The 21,744-nt window shown below is 39.8% G+C and overlaps 1 protein-coding gene across 8 annotated transcripts in view; it reads left to right on the forward strand.

Annotated features, from left to right (window-relative positions):
• Positions 1-21,744, forward strand: part of PKP4 (plakophilin 4) — a 437,166-nt gene that overhangs the window by 291,711 nt on the left and 123,711 nt on the right. For 6 of the 8 annotated variants that reach the window (XM_089659730.1, XM_089659733.1, XM_089659732.1 and 3 more), the window contains 2 exons: positions 7,329-7,896; positions 17,629-17,820. In XM_089659730.1, coding sequence (XP_089515856.1) covers positions 7,329-7,896; positions 17,629-17,820 — 760 coding nt within the window. The remainder of the gene's footprint in view (positions 1-7,328; positions 7,897-17,628; positions 17,821-21,744) is intronic. The other 2 variants (XM_089659734.1, XM_089659735.1) reach the window with 1 other exon arrangement.

Consider the following 21,744-nt stretch of genomic DNA (forward strand, 5'->3'; position numbering starts at 1 on the left):
CACCTGTGCGCTTTTTTATTTTTCACACTATAAACAAAAAAAGACCGAAAATTGTGAAGAAAAACCATATTTTTTACTTTCAGCTGTAAAAAAATATATAGTAAACTCAGTTATAAATTTAGGTCAAAATGTATTCTGCTACATGTTTTTGGTAAAAAAAATCCCAATAAGTGTATATTGATTGCTTTGTGTTAAAGTTGTAGCGTCTACAAACTATGGCATAAATAGTGCAATTTATGCCATTTTTTGCTATTTTTTGCTATTAACGGACAATTGTACGGTCATGCAATACAGTACATAAATTAAATTTGTCCTTTTTTTACACAAATAGAGCTTTCTTTTGGTGGTATTTTATTACCTGTGCACTTTTTATTTTTGGCGCTATAAACAAAAAAATTTTTGAAGAAAAAGTTTTTCAAAAAACAATATTTTCTCATTTCGGTCATAAAAAATATCCAGAAAAACTAAAATTTCATCATAAATTTAGGCCAAAATTTATTTTGCTACATGTTTTTGATTAAAAAAATCCCAGTAAGTGTATATTGATTGCTTTGTGTGAAAGTTATAGTGTCTACAAACTGGCATAGGTAATGGAATTTACACAGTTTTTACTTTCTGACAGCTCATCACATTTCTTGAGGTGCTAAAATACCAGGATAGTACAAACACCCTCAAATGACCCCTTTTTGGAAAGTAGGCACCCTAAGCTATTTGCTGAGAGGCATATTGAGTCCATGTAAGATTTATTTTTTTCCACAAGTTTCTGGAAAATGACAAAAACTTTTTTTTTTTTTCACGAAGTTGTCATTTAAATGATTTATTTCTCGCACAAGCCATGGGTATATGTGGAATTACACCCCAAAATACATTCTGCTACTTCTACCGAGTATGAGGATACCACGTGTGTGAGACTTTTTGGGAGCCTAGCCACATACAGGAGCCTGAAATCCAATGACCACTTTGAAAGCCTGAAGGTGCGTAACTTCCTCATTTCACTTCCTCAATACCTATCACAGTTCCGAAGGCCCTGACATGCCAGGATAGCACCAAACCCCTCCAAATGACCCCTTTCTGGAAAGTAGACACCCCAAGGAATTTAAAAAAAGGCATGGTGAGTATTTTACAGATCTCATTTTTTCTCACAAGGTTTTGAGATATAAAAAAAAATATAAAAAATGTTTTTTTTTTTTCTTAATTTTACAAAAACTTGTGGCAACAAATGAGATCTGCAAAATACTTACCATGCTTCTTATCAAATTCCTTGGGGTGTCTGCTTTCCAAAAAGGGGTCATTTGGGGGGGGGGGGGGTTAGGTGCTATCCTGGCATTTCAGGGCCTCCGAAACAGTGATAGGTAGTCTGGAAGTGTAATGAGGAAATAAAGTCCTTAAAAAGCCTGAAGGTGCTTATTGGATTTTGGGGTCCTGTACTTGGCTAGACTGCCAAAACATCTCTCACATGTGGTACCCCCATACTTGGGAGAAGTAGCAGAATGTATTTTGGGGAGTAATTCCACATCTACCCATGGCATGTGTGAGCAGTAAATCATTTAAGTGACAATTTTGTGTAAAAAAAAAAACAAAAAAAAAACTTTCTTCTAAATTCTTCTATTGATTCAACATGCCTCGCAGCAAATAGTTTGGGGGTGTCTACTTTCCAAAAAGGGGTTGTTTTGAGGGGTGGGGGTGTTTTATGCCCAGCATTAGAAGTTTATGCCACACATCACTCACTCTTCTAACCATCTGAAGACCAAGCCTTTTCTGACACTTTTTGTTCACATGAAAAAAATCAGTATTCTTTGCTAGGAAATTAATTGAAACTCCAAAACATTATATATTTTTTTAAAGCAGACACCCTAGTGAATAAAATGGTGGGTACTTCAATTTTTTAATGGCACATAGTACTCGCACAGTGATTTTTCAAAAGCAATTTAAAAAAAAAAATACACTTTTTTTACTTTTAATGCACAAAAACACAATATATTGGCGAATTATTTGGTAAGATATAAAAGATGATGGTATGCCGAGTAAATAGATACCAAACTTGACATGCTTTACAACTGCGCATGCCCCGTGCAATGGCGACAAACTGCATACATTTTTAATATCCATAGGCAACGCTTTAAAAGCCTTTAAAAGCTACCATTTTTACCATCTACAGAGGAGGTCTAGTGTTAGAATTACTGCCCTTGATCTGACGTTCAAGGCGATACCTCACATGTATGGTGCAACCGCTGTTTACATACCGGCACAGGGTCAACGCTTGTGCACACAGGTGTGCGTGTATGGGAGGGGCAAGTTTTTTTTTTTTCTTTAGGTTATTTTGATTTTTTTTTTATTTTTGCACTGTACCTTTTCATATTTTTTTTTATCACTTTTAATGCTATCACAGGGAATGCAAATATCCCCTATAACTTCAATGGGCATTGTCATATATTCTTTTTTGAGAAATCTGGGGTCTATCAGGCTCTAGATATCTCCTCTGCCCTTACATTATTTAATCAAACCAAAATCGGTGTGATTAGATGCTTTCCCAATTTACAAATGGCGCTGTTTATATCCTGTGAAACTGAAGTGATGAAATGCTTGTAGCTTCCGAATTCTTATACTATAGAGATGATTGGCACCACTCTGGTCTCCAATCAGCTCTATGGTCAGCTGGCAGAAATACTGGCTGCATTCTCAGGTTCCCCTGATGGCACGGGACTGCCCGAGAAGGCCGTGGAAGGCTGCGGGGGAGGGGGGGCATCATATCCCGCTGCTTGTAAAAGCAATCCTGCAGCTAATTAGCCACTAGGATTGCTTTTACATGAAAGCCGATCACCAGCTGAAAAAAACGATACCAGGATGATGCCTGCAGCTGTAGGCATCATCCTGGTATAACCATTCAAAGTCCAGTGATGTACCAGTACATCGCTGGTCCTTGTTGGGTATATATACTATGTTCTTTTTTTTATTTGTATGCAGCCTGTGGACTGAATGGGAAAAAAAGAGAAGAAATCTCTGCCAGAAAAAGTGTGTGGTATGCCCACCATTAGAATATTTCTCCCTGCATCCACCCACTTCTAATGGTGGGCACACATTAGGTCACGCTTTGCTACATGCGCCAGTTCCAAGATTGTACAAATTTCTAAATAGTGGCATGCTTGAATAACAATTGTCCACGTATAAGTGGTACCCCATAGGGAAAAAGAATGACACCAAGTCACAAACTATCTTGCCACCACTCCCCATGTAGTCTGGGCATCCGGGGGGCTCCACGTAACTATCTTTTCCCTCGTAAATCCTAAACTTCTACATCTTGACCCCATATCTGGCACGCTTGCTGGGGAGAAATTGTTTGAATGCAAGGCGGCCAGAAAAATTAATCAGGGACTCATCAACGCAGATGTTTTGCTGGGGAATATAGACATCTACAGATTTTTGGTTAAGGTGATTTGCAAGGGGCTAAATTTTGTGGAGCCAATCAAATTCAGGGTCACCCCAAGGTTGACAGAGTTTATTGTCGTTGAAATGCATAAAACACATTATACTCTCATATCTATGCCTGGCCATGGCAGCAGAGAACATGGGCATATGATGAATCGGGTCTGCGGACCAATACAACCGCAATTCATTTCTTTTAGTAATGTCGATGTTGAGGGTTAGGCCCAAAAAAAATGTAAATTTGGAAACCGTAATGAGTTTCCATGCGACTCATCTGGCAAGGTTTGAATTTGGGTTGGCCGCGATAAGTCGTTGTGCATATAAATTGCTTTGATCCACAATCAACGCATACAGATATTCCGTGAAAAACAGCTCCAAAAATCAAGGGGAGTAGTTAAATTTGCTATTTCCACCTGAATTCCGGGTTGGGCAGTGGGGGAAGTACGGGTGCTGCAGAATTTGTGGGCTGTCTATTGGGATTTGCAAGCACATCCAAAAGGATACTAGGAGCTCTATGGGCGAATTCTTGGTGGCTGCAGGACAATACTTGAGCTTGCCACCGCACCGGCTTGTACTGGACTTATGGGACTCGCCACGTCACCAAGTCATACTGCAGTGCTGGTATTATTATTATACAGGATTTATATGGCGCAAACAGTTTGCTCTGCGCTTTACAGTATAACGGGAGACAATACAGCAACAATATAGATCAATACAAGAGGGTTAGGAGGGCCCTGATCTTAGGAGCTTACAATCTAAGAGGTATGTGAAAGACCAGGATGTACTAGGCCACTAGTACTCGCCAGTTCACCAAAAGGTAGCACAGCACTAGTACTGGCACTCTGCTGCATATGAGAGTCCTCAAAATTTACCGACAAGTGCTAACAGAAATCAGGCCTGATTCTGCCAACACTGCGGTTTTGTGTGCAATATATCAAGTGACAGTGACCTACTGACACTGCACTTGCTGGGGGAGAAGGGGGGGGGGGGTAAGCGTAGGGGCTAAACACAGGTGTTGACAGGTGCCGGGGCTGATCCTGCTAACTCTGCGTTTTTGGGGACGCTATACTAATGTGAATGCTGGTATAGTGCTGATCTGATCAAATATATTGATCCGTTCAGACACTATACTTGCAATGGAGGTTTATTGTGCATGAGCGTGCTCTTGGCAATCAAGGGGTTAAATGTGATGACTGGTGTACTGACGGGCAATCTGACGCTATCAGGGAGAGGAGTGAAAACCACGGGAGCGCAAATCATGTGTGTGTGTGTATGTATATATATATCTATATATAGATATATATATCTGATTTTGCGCAGCCATGCCGCCCTGTAGCAGTATTTCTGCTATAGGACGGTCAGGAAGTGGTTACAGAAGCGGTTTGTGTTACAGCGCTGCGTTACTTTAACTGACAAATGCGCAGTCATGCAACACTGCACCCAAATTAAATTTACGTCCTTTTTTCCCCACGAATTGAGCTTTCTTTTGGTGGTATTTGATCGCCTGTGCGGTTTTTATTTTTTGCACTATAAAAAAAAAAGGATGACAATTTTGAGGAAAAAAAACAATATTTTGGACTTTTTGCTATAAAATATGTCCAGTAAAAAAATGAAAAAATCAAATTTCGTCATAAATTTCAGCCAAAATGTATTCTGCGACATGGCTTTGCTATAAAAAAAAAAAATGCCAATACGTGTAAATTAATTGGTTTACTTGAAAGTTATAGCGTCTACAAATGGCGGGAAAGATACTGGGATTTATTTTTTTATATACTAATAATGGCGGCGATCAGCGACTTATGGAGGTGATGAGCGGTTTATGACAGTGATCAGCGACTTACGGCAGGACTGCGGTAGACATTTTGACACTGGGGGGAACTGACTTTGGGTCACTGACATCCCCAGTGACACCAATACAGTGATCAGTGCCAAAAAAAAACACTGACACTGTACTAATGGCACTGGGGAGGAAGGGGTTAACTTTCTTTAGGCAAACAAAGGGTTAACTGTGTGAGGGGAGTGTTTTACTAGTGGCCGGGGGTGTGTACTTCACAGGAACGCACTGATCCCGAGAGATAAACTCCGCTCTCAGGTTCAGTGTGTTAGGAACTGACCGGGAGCAGAGCCGCATTGTAAACAATGCAGCTGTGCTCTGTGTCACTGTTTGCCGGCAAGGAAATGACCAGTCAGGACTCGGTGATTAACACCCGCTGCCGCGATCGGTGAGATGGGTAGGGCAGGCACGCGCCCCCTACTTGTTTTGCAAAATGACATTTTAAAACGTGATTGTGCCCAGCAATGCCACCTTGTGGCCGTTTTTCTACAGTGGCTGGACAGCAAGCAGTTAAAGGTAGAAAAAGTTCTGAAATGATTTATCTTTGTTTAATTTTTTCACATCACAGACATTTTAACAAGGGTGTGTAAACTTTTTATATCCATACAATGAATCAGATTTGATCTGGTTTTTTTTTATGTTGAAATTCTCGCAGTGTATAGGGAGGCCTTAGGGGAGATTTGCTCACAGAATTTGTTTTGTTTTTTTGTTTGTTTTTTTTTGCTCACCAAAAAATTCACAAACAAGCCAATTATTAATAGTAGTTTATGAAACCAGAAGCAGTACCTATTACCTACTTTTTATGGCTAGTAGTACTTGCAGCTACTGCTCCAAAGGCAAACTCTAACCTTTTGCGTCAATTAAAAATGCCCATCAGCTGTACGAATGAAAAAGCAGCTTTCACTGAGATCCTCAGCTCCAATACCTACCTCCTCAATGGAGTTGTCCCATGCAGACCCATTACTCTGTGATCCAGCATCGTTCCTCTTCAAGAGTCAAAGACATTCAGTGCCATCCAGTCAACTTCCTTTGAGCACTGAGAATGTACATCACACTGGCCTTGGACAGCAGTTCTTGAAAGCATTATGCTCACACCTCGCAATGTAAACCATGCTCTGTCAAGGGGTGAGGATTGCCACAGCCAGAGAAGAAGAGGAAGGATCTGTGGCATTATGACCAGCCTGAAGACTTTAATTTTTGTTTTTGGATTTAATACCGCTTTAAATTATAATTATATTGCAGCTTATTAATTCATAGATGTGATGACTGCATTCGTTTTCTTTTGCCGTGTATTTCTTTTTATTTTCACCTGTTGATTCTGCCAGTAAGTGGTATTTTTCAACTTCCTTTACCAGACAAAGCAGTAGAGACAAAAGTGGCAGTTAGAAGGCTGAAACAAATAAATTAACACTGATAAGGGTTAACTACAGTGTATTTATCTAAAACCTTTACCCCACAAGGGAAAACAAAGCTCTGTTCTAACCATGGGCAAAATGTTTTTCAGGGAGGATTATAACCCCAGTCAGATTTACTTTCGTTTCCTGTCCCATATCTAAAACTAAAACAAAAAAATGTTTTGCTTTTGGTTATACTTCAGAAAGTGTTAGTCAGGGTCTGGCTTTATTTGTTAGTCAAGTCCATATAAATGTGTTAGCACATTCAACATGATCCTTTCCCCAGATTTATCAAAAAAAGGAAGAAAAAAAAGTTAGCAGTTTTTATTTTTGGAGCGAAATGAAACAGGAAGCAATATTGGCTCAGAGATTTCTCAAATTGTTTGTGGGCCATATGCTAACCCTCAAAGGCTCAATTTAGCTTTTAACCACACAGTTTATGGTTATATACTAACATTCAATTGCAAGAACAGAGAATCATGAGATGAACAGACCTCTGAAGATCAGGAGCAAAGTAGTCAATCAAAGCAGAGCTAATTAGTAACTCTGTGAGACAATATCCCATAACACAAGCATAGCTTGAGAACTGTACTGAAGTATAAAACAGAACTCTAAATAGTTTATGGTGGTTTGTTTCTGCTTTTAAATGTTTTGTTTTTATGATGTTTTTCTTAAAGCCGTCAAATGCAATGGCAGCCAATCGAGCAGTTCGGAGAGTGAGTTCTGTTCCTTCAAGGTCACAGTCACCTTCTTACGTCATTGGGTCTGGAGTATCTCCATCTAGAGGCTCAGTGAGAACTTCTCTTGGGAGTGGTTATGGCTCACCATCTGTTACAGATTCACGGCCACTTCCCACCGCCAATACCTACACTTCTACAACGTTGCCTTCTCAGAGAGCTGGTTCTCCCTACACAGTGCGCAGGGCCAACTCCCCAACAGGTGTACGAAGGATTGGGTCAGTCACTACGCGGCAAAACTCCAACCCCTCTAGCATGTCCTCATCTTACCAAACCTTGGGCACTACTGTCAGAGTCGGTTCTCCACTAACATTATCAGATACACAGAACAGAGTGGGCTCATTGTCCCAAGCTCCTATTGGATCATCATCTTCGCCAAAACGTCCAGGAATGACAGCGGTACCACAGCATATGGGAACTTTGCAGAGGAACCTGAATGAAATAGACCAATATCAGTCATATGATATCTATGAAAGAATGGTACCTTCACGGCCAGACAGTCTTACAGGTTAGTGCAAGAAAATATATAAAACAATACATCTAAAAGTTGTACAAGAGACACAACCTACCTGATGAGAAGCTATAATTTTTATCCTTGCATTTGTTTTAGACTGCTAGTTTCCATATCTGCTAAATGCCTTTAGCTGAATTTGAAACTCAAAAGAACTGCAGCATTCTATGCATGTTCTATGGTTCAAGCGCTACTTCTGAACTCACCATTCATGGCACAATTTGCAGCATAAGGGCCCTTTCACATGGGACAGACTCTGATTTGATCAGCAGGGAAGCAAAGTGGTCCGTGTCCAAACAGACACAGCCCGCTCTGCTCTTTGGGTGACTGGGTGTAAACTGACTCCACTGTCCTTTTACATCTGAATATATCTGATTCGTGGACCAAATCAAATTGGAGGTAGGCAGACGTGAGTCCGTGTACACACGTCAATCCATAGGGGTGGATGGAGGGGTCCGATCAGGTCCACCTGAAAAAGAAAAGTTTGACCTGATTAGACCCTTTGTGTGAAAGGGGCCTAAAAGGTAGGGTTACAATGAATCATATTGCAAGTAACTGCAGTTCTTGGAGCTATACAATCATCTTTCTGTGTCTGACTGCACTAAGTTTATTCAAAGTAAATTGATTGGGATTTTTTACTTTAACACAGTAGCTACAGCAATTTTGATATTTTCTGTAGTTGCAGTGTGTGTTTGATATAAATACAGTGCTCTTCATGGTTGTGGTGTGAGTCCTGGGCGGCCTGAGATCTCCGTGGCATCCTGGGCCCACATGAACTGAGTTAAATGAGCAGAAAGGACTGATGCTGAGCCTTAAAGTGGCGAGTCTTTGAAGTACAAGACGGGAGAATGTGAATATATACAGTATATAGTACTGTATAAAAGTTTTAGGCAGTTGTGTAAAATGCTGTAAATTAAGAATGCTTTCAGAAATAGAAGCGTTAATAGTTTATTTTTTATCAATTACCAAAATGGAGAGTAAATGAACACAAGAGAAAATCAAATTAATATTTGGCGTGACCACCCTTTGCCTTTATAACCGCAACAATATTTCTTGGTACATTTGCACACAGTTTTTGAGCTTACTCAGCAGGTATGTTGTTCCAAACATCTTGGAGAACTAGCCACAGATCTTCTGTGGATGTAGGCTGCCTCAAATCCTTTTGTCTCTTCATGTAATCCTCAACAGACTCGATGTTGAGATCAGGGCCCTGTGGTGGCTAAATCATCACTTCCACGACTCCTTGTTCTTTATGCTGAAGATGGTTCTTGATGACTTTGGCTGTATGTACAGTGGGGATCGAAAGTTTGGGAACCCCAGCTAAAAAAGTTTATTAATTTGCATAAAGAAGCCAAGGAAAGATGGAAAAATCTCCAAAAAGGCATCAAATTACAGATTAGACATTCTTATAATATGTCAACAAAAGTTAGATTTTATTTCCATCATTTACACTTTCAAAATAACAGAAAACAAAAAAATGGTGTCTGCAAAAGTTTGGGCACCCTGCAGAATTTATAGCATGCACTGCCCCCTTTGCCAAGCTGAGACCTGCCAGTGTCATGGATTGTTCTCAATCATCGTCTGGGAAGACCAGGTGATGTCAGTCTCAAAGGTTTTAAATGCCCAGACTCATCTGACCTTGCCCCAACAATCAGCACCATGGGTTCTTCTAAGCAGTTGTCTAGAAAACGGAAACTGAAAATAGTTGACGCTCACAAAGCTGGAGAAGGCTATAAGAAGATAGCAAAGCGTTTTCAGATGTCAATATCCTCTGTTCGGAATGTACTTAAGAAATGGCAGTCATCAGGAACAGTGGAAGTTAAAGCAACATCTGGAAGACCAAGAAAAATATCAGACAGAACAGCTCACAGGATTGTGAGAAAAACAATTGAAAACCCATGTTTGACTGCGCGATCCCTCCAGAAAGATCTGGCAGACACTGGAGTTGTGGTACACTATTCCACTATAAAGAGATACTTGTACAAATATGGTCTTCATGGAAGAGTCATCAGAAGAAAACCTCTTCTACATCCTCACCACAAAAATCATCGTTTGAACTTTGCAAATGAACATCTAGACAAGCCTGATGCATTTTGGAAACAAGTTCTGTGGACCGATGAGGTTAAAATTGAACTTTTTGGCCGGAATGAGCAAAGGTACGTTTGGAGAAGAAGGGGCACAGAATTTAATGAAAAGAACCTCTGTCCAACTGTTAAGCATGGGGTTGGATCAATCATGCTTTGGGGTTGTGTTGCAGCCAGTGGCACAGGGAACATCTCACGAGTAGAAGGAAAAATGGATTCAATAAAATTTCAGCAAATTTTGGATGGTAACTTGATGCCATCTGTGAAAAAGCTGAAGTTAAAGAGAGGATGGCTTCTACAAATGGATAATGATCCTAAACACACCTCGATATCCACGGGGGATTACATCAAGAGGCGTAAACTGTAGGTTTTGCCATGGCCTTCACAATCTCCTGACCTCAACATAATTGAAAATCTATGGATAGACCTTAAAAGAGCAGTGCGTGACAGACAGCCCAGAAATCTCAAAGAACTGGAAGACTTTTGTAAGGAAGAATGGGCAAAGATACCTCAAACAAGAATTGAAAGACTCTTGGCTGGCTACAAAAAGCGTTTACAAGCTGTGATACTTACCAAAGGGGGCAGTACAAGATATTAACTCTGCAGGGTGCCCAAACTTTTGCAGACGCCATTTTTTGGTTTTCTGTTATTTTGAAAGTGTAAATGATGGAAATAAAATCTAACTTTTGTTGACATATTATAAGAATGTCTAATCTGTAATTTGATGCCTTTTGGAGATTTTTCCATCTTTCCTTGGCTTCTTTATGCACATTAATACAAATTTTTAGCTGGGGTGCCCAAACTTTCGATCCCCACTGTATGGGGTTGTTTTCCTGCTGCAGAATAAATTTGGGGCCAATCACATGCCTCCCTCATGGTGTGGCATGATGGATAAGTATACTATGTGCCTGTATTTCTCAGCATTGAGGACACCATTGATCCTGACCAAATCTCCAATTCCATGTGCAGAAATGAGTTCCCAACTTGTAAGGAACCTCCACCATGCTTCACTGTTGCCTGCAGACACTCATTGTTTTACTCCAGCCCTTCAGTGAACAAACTGCCTCCTGCTAGAGCCAAATATTTAAAATTTTGACTCATCAGTCCAGAGCACTTCTGATATTTTTCTGCACCTCGGTTTCTGCCCTTAAAGTGTTACTAAACCCAGGACCCTGCATTCACTATATCTGGTCTCCCACAGTACACAGAGCATGGATGGAAGTTCAATTATTTTAGTAAATATAAACTGCTATATACCTTTTCTCATCAGCAGTTAGAGCAGTCATGTGACTTCTATCTGTGTCCAGCTGATAACTGGTTAAAGCTTATAGGAGGAGTTTTCATTTTGCTCTAGAAGGATGCAGAACCTCTGACCTCTGTCTGGACAGTGCTGATTGGCCCTGTGCTGATCATATGCACTCTCCCAAGAAAATAAAACCTCTTTAGCAACACACACTAAACTGAGCATGTGCAGAGCGACTCCACACTAAGTCTTATCAGGAGATAAGAGGGGGACACTGGAAGAAGGGGAGGATCAGAGAAGAGGAGATCAAGCAGCATTTTTATACAATGCAGATTATTAACCCCTTAGGTTCTACAGTGAGTATAACAAGCATGCTTGTCTGCATATACAAACTTATTTTACTGTTGTGGGTTTAGTAACACTTTAACCTTTGTAACGCCAAGAAGTGGTTTAATCGTGCTGCTGTCAAGTGGGGGGGCATTGGTGTGGCTTGCCGGGTGCCAAGTGCAGCTGGATGGCTAAAGTTGACACCGATAAACAACAAGGGGGTGCCAGAAGTTTTAGGACCAGTCAGAAGAGAAGGAAAGGGACAGTTTTAAAGAACAACAATCATTACTGTAAGCGTGGACTTTCTCTTCTGAATAATAAAGTGTTTAATATATTTAGGTTACCGTTCTTTAGTTTTAGAAAAAGTTTCTGTTCCAAATAATCAGTTAACATTAGCACAATTTGCTCCTAATTTGTATTCCTGTACATCTGGAATGTTTGGGTTTTACTCTGTGTGAGGGCTTTTTTTTAGGCCTCAATCACACGGGCAGTGAGATACATGCTCTTCCAAATACATATAAATGCATGTAATGATTTTATTGGTACCGTTTACACGGCTTACCTCCTGTTAGGTGCATTCAGTTTTTAGCTGTGTTTAGAGTGTCCAGAGCCAGATTAGATACTTTGAACGCATCTAAACTTTTGTAAACGCAAGTGCAAACAGGAGTACTTGACCTGTGCAGCTCAAAGTTTGCCCTTACCTCTCAGGTAATTTTTCCTGTGTTTAAAATAAGCCAAAACACAGGAGACTAGTATAAATGTAGTCTTACATTAAAGAAAACTTGATGGTTAGCATTCTGCGCCTTCCCTTAAAATGTCATTCTGCATTCCATACGACCTACCAGTATTGTGCCTCAGGCAAAAATGTACAGTATTTTCAAATCATAGCATCTCGCCCTAGATGAAACAATTATCCTGAAATTCAGATCAGAAAAATCATGCCAGGTGGGAACAGCAATTATCAATAACAAATTGCCCAATTTCAACTTTCTATTTTTTAACGTAATTGCTTTTAGATGAATAGTATTTTCACTTGAGGAAATAATTTGCTCCAAGATAGCCAGGAATAGGTGTTTAAATGTAAGAACCTCATAAGCATGGTAATAATGCTGAAGCAGTCAGGAGCCATATAACGTACAGTATTAGCATGTTTGTAGTGAAATGCAAACTACTTGGGCCTCCTAAAGAGTTCCAACCCAAGGGTGGTGACGCAATAAAGCTTAAAAAAAAAAAAAAAAAAGTAAGACATGGTTTCATAGTGTTTGCAGGCATTGAGTTTGTAATGCCTGTGGAGACAAGCTCTCATTATTTTTCATTCTATTTAAAAGGCAGCCTTGCATTTAAAATAATAACCTTTTACCATTATTATCTGCATTGCTTCCACAACTTCACAAAAGCAGAATTTGTAAAAATATTAAAAAAATTACCTGGGTTCTGTTTTGCAGTGAAAGTCTGGGGCTTTACACACTGCAGTATGCTGACTGAAGCTTGGACTCTATCGTTTTGCCTAACTTTTAAAGAGAATGTATAGAACTATACACTATATTGCCAAAATGTTATGGTAAAGCCCTCTCCATAAAGACATGGTTTGATAATTTTGGTGTGAAGGACCTTATGTGGACTTCACAGAGCCCTGACCTCAACCCTACTGAACACCTTAGGGAGGAACTGAAATGCTCGTAGTGAGCTACTTCCCCCCCATCCAACAATCAGTATGTGACCTCACAAATGGGATCATATTCCCAAAACTCTGAAAGCTTGTGGACAGCCTTGCTAGATGAGCACCGATTATAGTTGTGATTTTGGGGGGGAGATGAGCGAGTAGCTCCATATTAACGGCCACAATTTTGGCATGGATTGTTTATCTAGCTCAAAAAGGTGTAATGCTTGCCCTGGTATATTCCATTTTTCATATATATATATATATATATATATATATCTATCGCATTACTCTACCCACACAACTTTTTGTTGCCAATCATTCAGACACATTGTAGGCTTTTTATATTTTCACATACAGAAAGTGTAATATATCGGAATGTAAAAACTGAAGTTCCTCATAGCCACAAGAGCGAAACGTGTCGTGAGAGTTGAATAATATAAGTGTTTAGATAGCACTGACAGTTAACGTAGGACTTTACAATACTGTAGGTTCACCTCAGTCTGTGTCCTCAAACTACACTGTGTTGCCAAAAGTTTTGGGACGTCTGCCTTTACACGCATATGAACTTTCATGGCATCCCAGTCTTAGTCCGTAGGGTTCAATATTGAATTGGCCCACCCTTTGCAGCTATAACAGCTTCAGCTCTTCTGGGAAGGCTGTCCACAGAAGCTCATTTGTGAGGTCAAGCACTTATGTTAGACAAGAAGGCCTGGCTCGCAGTCTCCACTCTAATTCATCCCAAAAGTGTTCGATTGGGTTGAGGTCAGGACTCTGTGCAGGCCAGTCAAGTTCCTCCACCCCAAATTCGCTCATCCGTGTCTTTATGGACCTTGCTCTGTACACTCGTGTGCAGTCATGTGGGAACAGGAAGGGACCATCCCCAAATTGTTCCCACAAAGCTGGGAGCATTAAAATTGTCCAAAATGTCTTGGTATGCTGGTGCTTTAAGAGTTCCCTTCACTGGAACTAAGGGCCCAAGCCCAACCCCTAAAAAAACAACCCCATAATCCCCCCTCCACCAAACTTTACACTTGGCACAATGCAGTCAGGGAAGTACCATTCTCCTGGCAACCACCAAACCCAGACATGTCCATTGGATTGCCAAACAAGAGTGATTCGTCACTCCAGAGAACACTTCTCCACTGCTCTGGAGTCCAGTAGTGGCGTGCTTTACACCACTGTATCCGACGCTTTGCACTGCCCTTGGTGATGTAAGGCGTGGATGCAGCTACTCAGCCATGGAAACCCATTCCATAAAGCTCTCTAGGGACTGTTGTGCTAATCTGAAGGCCACACAAAGTTTGGAGGTCTTTGACTATTGACTCTGCAGACAGTTGGTGACTTCTGTGCGCTTATCTCCAACTGTTTAAGGCTGCCTACCCCTGAGATAAGCCATTCTAGGCGCACTCCAAGTAGAGGTCTGCCTGTCCTCTGCACATGTGCATGGTCTGTATAGATTCAGGAAAGAGACAAAGGTGTAAGAATGAGGCTTCAGTTATAAGTGGAGAGCTGCAAGTGCTTTTTAGGGAGGGGGAGTGATGCAGGAAGGCATAAAGTAAATATGGCATTTTCTGCTAAAATACAATGACGGATCATTACAGAGACAGAGTAAGCTATCTGGACATGTATTGTGCTCCAGTATTTTTTTTTTTCTAATAGCGAATGTTCATCTTTAAGCACAGTTGCCGTGTTAATTAACAGTATTAGCAGTTGACATATTGATTTGACTTGTTAGAATTTTAACTTGAAGCAGAATAGAGTTTATGCTGCTTTTATGCCAAAGGGGTAAGCCTGGAGAAACAAATCCATCATGTCACATCTGACACAACAGAAGTAAATAAGCCTTGCTGCTCTGTAAATTCTCTGATGCGTTATTCATCTCATCCTACAGTTTTGTATTTAATTATTTTGTGTTTTAACATACATACAATACCAAGTAGTGTTTTTAAAACTTTTTTTCATTTTTGTTATTTTAAACATGTTATAAGCTGTTATTACCTCTAGGTTATAGCCCTTTCACGGTACAATTTTACCTAACCAAAGCTTACGATTGATATATTTGAGCAAGTAGTAGTAGAATGCTTATTACAATGACAGGATCTCGGGTTGATTCTGATAAAACATTTATACTGAACCCTCAGACCAGAATTGCCTCCTTCCAGATTGGGCAGGTTATCCAGAGGAGGCAAGCAATGGGAGTTGGTAGATTATTGCCAGTACAAGACAGTACAACCAATGCAGTTTCATAGCAACCTAAGCTTTGATCATTTTGATATGTATCCAGGGGATTTCAGTCTTCACTTACAAGTTGAGTAACTGATCCATTTCCTGAACAGCTGTGATTTGTAACGTTGCCTTGATCAAACATCCTTTTAAGCTGGTCTGGGTCAAAATTCGGCCGGTTCAGCCAGGACTGGCCAAATTTCCATCCATCTATGGCCATGGTGATTGTACAGAAGTCAGTCTTCCAGTTGACTTCTGTACAGTTGCCATGTTGGAAAATTTACACTCAATCAGCGCTGCCAGCACTGATCAGTATATTCTGATGGTGGGTAAGTCTCCCCACTTTCAGAATACAAAAGTGCAGTGGGAGGATTTTCCCATCCACCTCGAATTTGTGGATGGGGGAATTGAGTCGTCTTTTTTTTTTTTTCTCTCTCCGTTCAACCAGTGAATCATCTATGGGCTGCCTTAGTTTATTTGCTTTTACAAAAAAGTGCATGAAGTCTTCCAAAGCTTTTGTAGTTGCTATTCCCTTTTCAGTGTAACTAAACATCAGCTTTGCTTTGAACGCACAAAGGTATTTTCCCATTATACAGTGCATTCAGAAAATTTTCAGACCCTCTTCACTTTTTCAATGTTGTTATGCTGCTGCCTGATTCTACAGTTGTTTAAATTACATTTTTTCTCCTTAATCTATTCTCAGTAGCCCATAATTACGAAGTGAAAACAGAATTTTAGATATGTTTGCAAAATTTTGAAAAAGGAAAAACTGAAATCTCACATTGGCATAACTATTCAGACTCTTTGCAACAACACTTGAAATTTAGCTCCAGTGCCTCCTATTTCTCTTGATCATTGCTGAGATGTTTCTGCACCTTGATTGGTGTCCACCTCTGGTAAATTAAATTGGCTTTTTTGCAAACTCCAAGCAGACTTTCATGTGTTTTGCACTGAGAGGCTTCTGTCTAGCCACTCTGCCATAAAGCCCAATTCAGGGGAGGGCTGCAGTGATGATTGTCCTTCTGGAACTTTGTCCCATCTCCACACAGGATCTCTGGAGCTCAGTAAAGGTGTCCATTGGGTTTTTGGTCACCCCTCTAAGGCCCTTCTCCCCCGATTGCTCAGTTTGGCCAGGCGACCAGTTCTTGAAGAATAATTGCTGTGGCAAACTTCTTCCATTTGAGAATTATGGAGGCCACTGTGCTCTAGGGGACCTTCAGTGCAACAGACATATTTTTTTTGTAGCCTTCCCCAGATCTGTGCCTTGTGTCGGAGTTCTTCAGGCAGTTCCTTTGACCTCGTGGCTTTTGTTCTGATCGAGTACACATTGTTAGCTGTGAGGCATTTTATAGAGAGGCATGTGCCTTTCCAAATCATGTCCAATCAATTTAATTTATCATAGATGGACTCCAATCAAGGTGTAGAAAAATCTCAGCAATGATCAAGAGAAACGAGAGGCACCTGAGCTAAATTTCAAATGTTGTTGCAAAGGGTCTGAATACTTATGCCAATGTAATATTTCAGTTTTTCCTTTTTCATAAATTTGCAAACATTTCTAAAATTCTGTTTTTACTTTGTCGTTATGGAGTGCCAAGTATAGATTAAGGAGAAAAAAATTAATTTAAACAACTGTATCAGGTTGCAACATAACAAAATTGAAAAACGTGAAGGGGGTCTGAATACTTTATGAATGCACTAGATCTAAATGCAGAGAAACCATTTAAACTGCGATTACATAAAAAGATTTATCAGGTTATTTAGATGTAGTTGTTAGCAACTGGATTTGTTCCAGGTCCTTGTATTTGTGGGAGACCAGATGCTTTCACCCAAATTCACAGGTCTGTCCAGCTGCTAGACAGTTGAGTCATGCGGTCTTACCAGCTATCCCTCCCCCACCCTTTCCCCAATTAAGATGCCATAGTATGGAATAAACCATTAGGCAAGCCAGCTATAGCAGAGTGACTCCTTTTATTATGGCCTAAAATTGGCAGGGAGTTTTAAAATTGTAGTTACCATGAGATAGTGTCTGAGCTTACCGACACCTACCAAAAAATATAAACATACTTGATTGGAGGTGTCTTAATAGCAAATTTGGTACTCGTCCTACCAATGAACTAGGGAGGGATAAGATTAAACACCCTGAGGAGAATCCGGAATATATTAATGCTTTGTAATTGTGTTTTTTTCAGGCTTGAGAAGCTCTTATGCAAGTCAGCATAGCCAGTTGGGCCAGGACCTGCGTTCAGCTGTATCCCCTGACTTACAGATTACTCCAATATATGAGGGTAGGACATATTACAGTCCAGTCTATCGCAATCCAAACCATGGAACAATTGAGCTACGGCAAGGTTCCCAGACTGCAATTTACCGCACTGGCTCAGGTGTGTATTCTGCTTAGGTTGTCTGTTCTTGAAAACCTTTTCTTTTAGTACTATCTATAGTAACAAAATATCTCAAATAATAGACTGCTATTTTATCAACTACTGACCAATGCCCTAATTTCAAGGACAAGAGTTGGCAAGATCAGACAGCTGAAAGATCTTTACACTGACATGCATGGGCTCACTTTGATCTTACCTGCATGTTTATGCAGACACACCTGGTAAAAGCTTTATCCTAAAATGTACCTTTTTGTGTCTCTATAGTAAATATTAAATTCATCTGATAAAATAAATGGCTTCTGGGCAATTGAACAGTGTCATAGCAGATTTTTGAAACAGTGAGTTTCTTTGCTATCTCATTTAATATTTCAGGCAACTAGATCCCATGAGTTCTATTTAGTATGGCAGCACACTGAAATAGTAAATACAAGTAGGATGAGATTTTCAGATTCTGATGAATGTTCTTATTCTGTCATAAAAAAAAAAACTAGTAGTGACAAAATAACGAATATCTGTTACAATCTGAAATGATTGTCCTCCGTAAAACCTATTGATTTAGTATGGTTGTATAATTAGCTGATGAAATAGCAAATTGCATATATTCATAAAATGGAAAGTTTGGTAAAAGCAACCACCATACAAGTCAAACCACCCATTTTAACTAGTACTCACCCCCAAGTACCAGGGTCTACCTCTCTTGCATAATATCATTCTTTAGGTCATAAAGACTTTACTGTCATGATGTTAACAGCTTCTTTGCCATCGAGACAAGCCTACAGTATAGCTGCATAGAGTAGGCTTTAAACATGATGGAACTAAAAATATACCAAAACCTGTTACACCTTCCACCTCTTCTCTGCTGCATTTGTTGGCCTTTCAAGTACAGGTGCACTTGAAGGACAGCTGCAGTCTAATTAAAACCATTACTTTGTAAAGTGGCATGATCTTAAAGGACACTTCCATGCAACAAGTAAAATTAAGGGAATGGATAAAACATTGTACCTGTATTAAAGTCAGAATTCAGGTTTAATATGGGATTTACATTTTCTCTGTGGGACAGCTGTTTCTTGCAAAAAGTTCTGTGTGCATAACTTGTCTCTGAGAGATTCAAGGGGTGTCTGGAAACCCTTGTATTTTACTAGATTCTGATTTGGGACTGTTCATTAGTTAAATAATAAATTAGCAATTTAGACAGCCAGGTGCATACCATGAATGGTTTGAAAATTAGAGCTTCTCAAAAAGGTAAGGTTAAATGCAGATATTTCACCTAATATCAAACTCATAAAATAAATATGTGAACGGTCATTGTTAATTTTTGATGCAAAGCTCAGTGTGTTTGTTTTCAGTATGGGGAAAAAAGTACAATACTATATACTTTACTGTCCCTAACTGTAAAACAGACCCCAACATGTACTATGACCCATTAGCTTAACCTGACTATAACGTAACACACAACCTGACCATAGCACTTAACTAATATTAATATCCTTGACACAAACCTACCTTAAAATGTTACTAAACCCACAACAGTAAATTCAGTCTGTATATGCAGTAAAGCATGCTTATTATACTCCCTGTGGAACATAGGGGTTAATCCTCCACATTGTGTAAAAAGGCTGTTTAATCCTGTCTTCTCTGACCCTCCCCTTCTTCCACAGTCCCCAATCCATCTGCTGATAGTACGGAGCTCTAGGAGTCACTCTGCACATGCTCAGTTTAATGTAAATTGCTAAAGTTTTCTTTTTTTTCTTTGGGAGAGTGCATGTGATCAGCACAGGGCCAATGCAGCACTGTCCAGACAGAGGGTCAGGGGTTATGCAGTCTCATAGGACAGTCAGAGCAGAATAAAAACTCCTCCTACAAGCTTTAACCAGTGCTCTGCTGGACATTGATAGAAGTCACAAGACTGCTACAAACTACAGAAAAGGTATTTAGTAGATTATATTTACTTAAATAATTGCATTTCCATGTGTACTGTGGGAAACCAGATATAGTAAATGCAGGGTCGTGGGTATAGTAACTCTTTAATTTAATCCATAACACTGTACAATCCCCTTTAGCAGCATGCTTCTCTTAACTGGAGTTGTCAGTATTGAAAGGTAGGTACTATTTTTTATTAAATGTAGAAGATCTATTAGTGCTGAAGAGGTTTGACTGGCTGCTGTTCTCCTCATAAAAATATAATATAGGATGTTAAATCAGGGTTCCTTCAGAGGTTGCTAAGGGTTGCTTGAGCTGTGAGCTTTTTCTGCCTCTCCGATAATTTCCTACTGACACCATTGAACGTTTTAGCTATCTATAAGGGGATAGTTCTTCCCCGTAACAGTGTAAGGAGCATTCTTCCCACTGTGCATCACACTAATATATCACAAGTTGTAGATCATGTAATTTTTGGCAGGGGTTTCCTGAGACTGGAAAGTTTTTTTTCAAGGGGTTCTCTGTGTTGAAAAGGTTGAGAAATGCTGTGCTATATGGCCAGTCTGGTCCTCTGGCTTCATTACAATGACCTTGAACAAGTATGTAGATCAGCAATTCTGATTTCATTGCTGCAGGTTCATTCTGGGTTTGTAACTTTGTTTTAAAGCCAGGAGGTAAGAATGATGTCTCTGCAACTAGCATTTACAGGTGGAGATCAACAATGTCAACATGCATGTTTATCTAAAGGCGGCTTCCCTTTAATCTTTTCAGAGGCAACAAATAAAGTTCCCTAAGAAAATGTCTTACAATTAATTTATAGTTAAATATTACTATTAGACATTTGTCTTAAAAAAATAAACAGTGTGTTTCTAGCACTGCTAAAAGGGCCCTACAGATGTCACTAATATAGTTTTAGGCTCTTCTCTTGCCACATTCTTCTCACTCTACAGTTTTCTAGTACTGCAAATCTCGTCTATTAAATGTCAGTAAGGGCCCATGCACACCAGCGGGCTCATGCTATGTGGTATAAGATGCATACAGGTCAGTGTGCATTGCAACAGGACATCCTGTTGTGTTTTTTTTTTTTTTTTAATAAACTTTATTAACAGTTACTTAAAATACTTCCAAACATTGCTGTGCGTTGTTACATGTTGTGCATTTTACTGTATAAAAATATAGACATGCATAATTTTTATGCACCGCACACCAACACATTGTTGGGGTGTGAGCAGGGCATATGAAATCAATTGAGTCTGCATTGAGCCTGCATTGATCAATGCAGATTGACATAGCTCCATGCACCTGGGGTGAACAAGCCCTAGGAAAAAACACTATATTTGAAAGGGCAAGAGGAACTTTGCAATAGGCCATAAACTTGTAATAGTGCAATTCTGAGAGGTATAGGATTGTATTATGGAATCTGAGACAAAAGACTGAGCTTGTCTTTGACTGAAGTGGTCTAGTTTTTGTTTATTTGTGGTTTTGTGATTCCTTGTGAACTGACGCAGAGGCATCCCAATTATTCATTGCTTACCAGTTTGTTTTGGGCACAGTAAAGCCGTATGTCTGCAGCCTGCGACAGTGATGGAAGCTCAGGAGTTAGCAGCAGGATGATGAATGCGCTATATACATGAGATGTGACCGTGTTACACCACACAATAGTCATTTGTACAGGACCTTTTGTATCAAACAATTATCAAAGGACCAGTAAATCAAGCGGCACTGATTAAATGAGAGCCCCATGGTAAATGATTTAGGCTAATGGTTTGATGGACATGAAAATAATACAGTGTTGACAAGCCGCTGTACATAAAACTATGGCAGAATGTTCTGCAGCACAAAAGTTTTTGTGAGCTGGGAATTTTCCACTTCAGCATTGCTAGAACAGATCAACCAGCCTATTGCTTTAGCCATTTAATAAAGGCTTCTGCTAGGCACTATTTACATGTAAATGCTTAATATAACACGCTGTTCGTGTGATATTTGTGGCTGATAAATACATGGAAG

This window comes from Staurois parvus, unplaced genomic scaffold (genome assembly GCF_062004578.1).
Source record: "Staurois parvus isolate SC_StPar_1 unplaced genomic scaffold, SC_StPar_1.0 ptg000031l, whole genome shotgun sequence".
NCBI lineage: Eukaryota > Metazoa > Chordata > Amphibia > Anura > Ranidae > Staurois > Staurois parvus.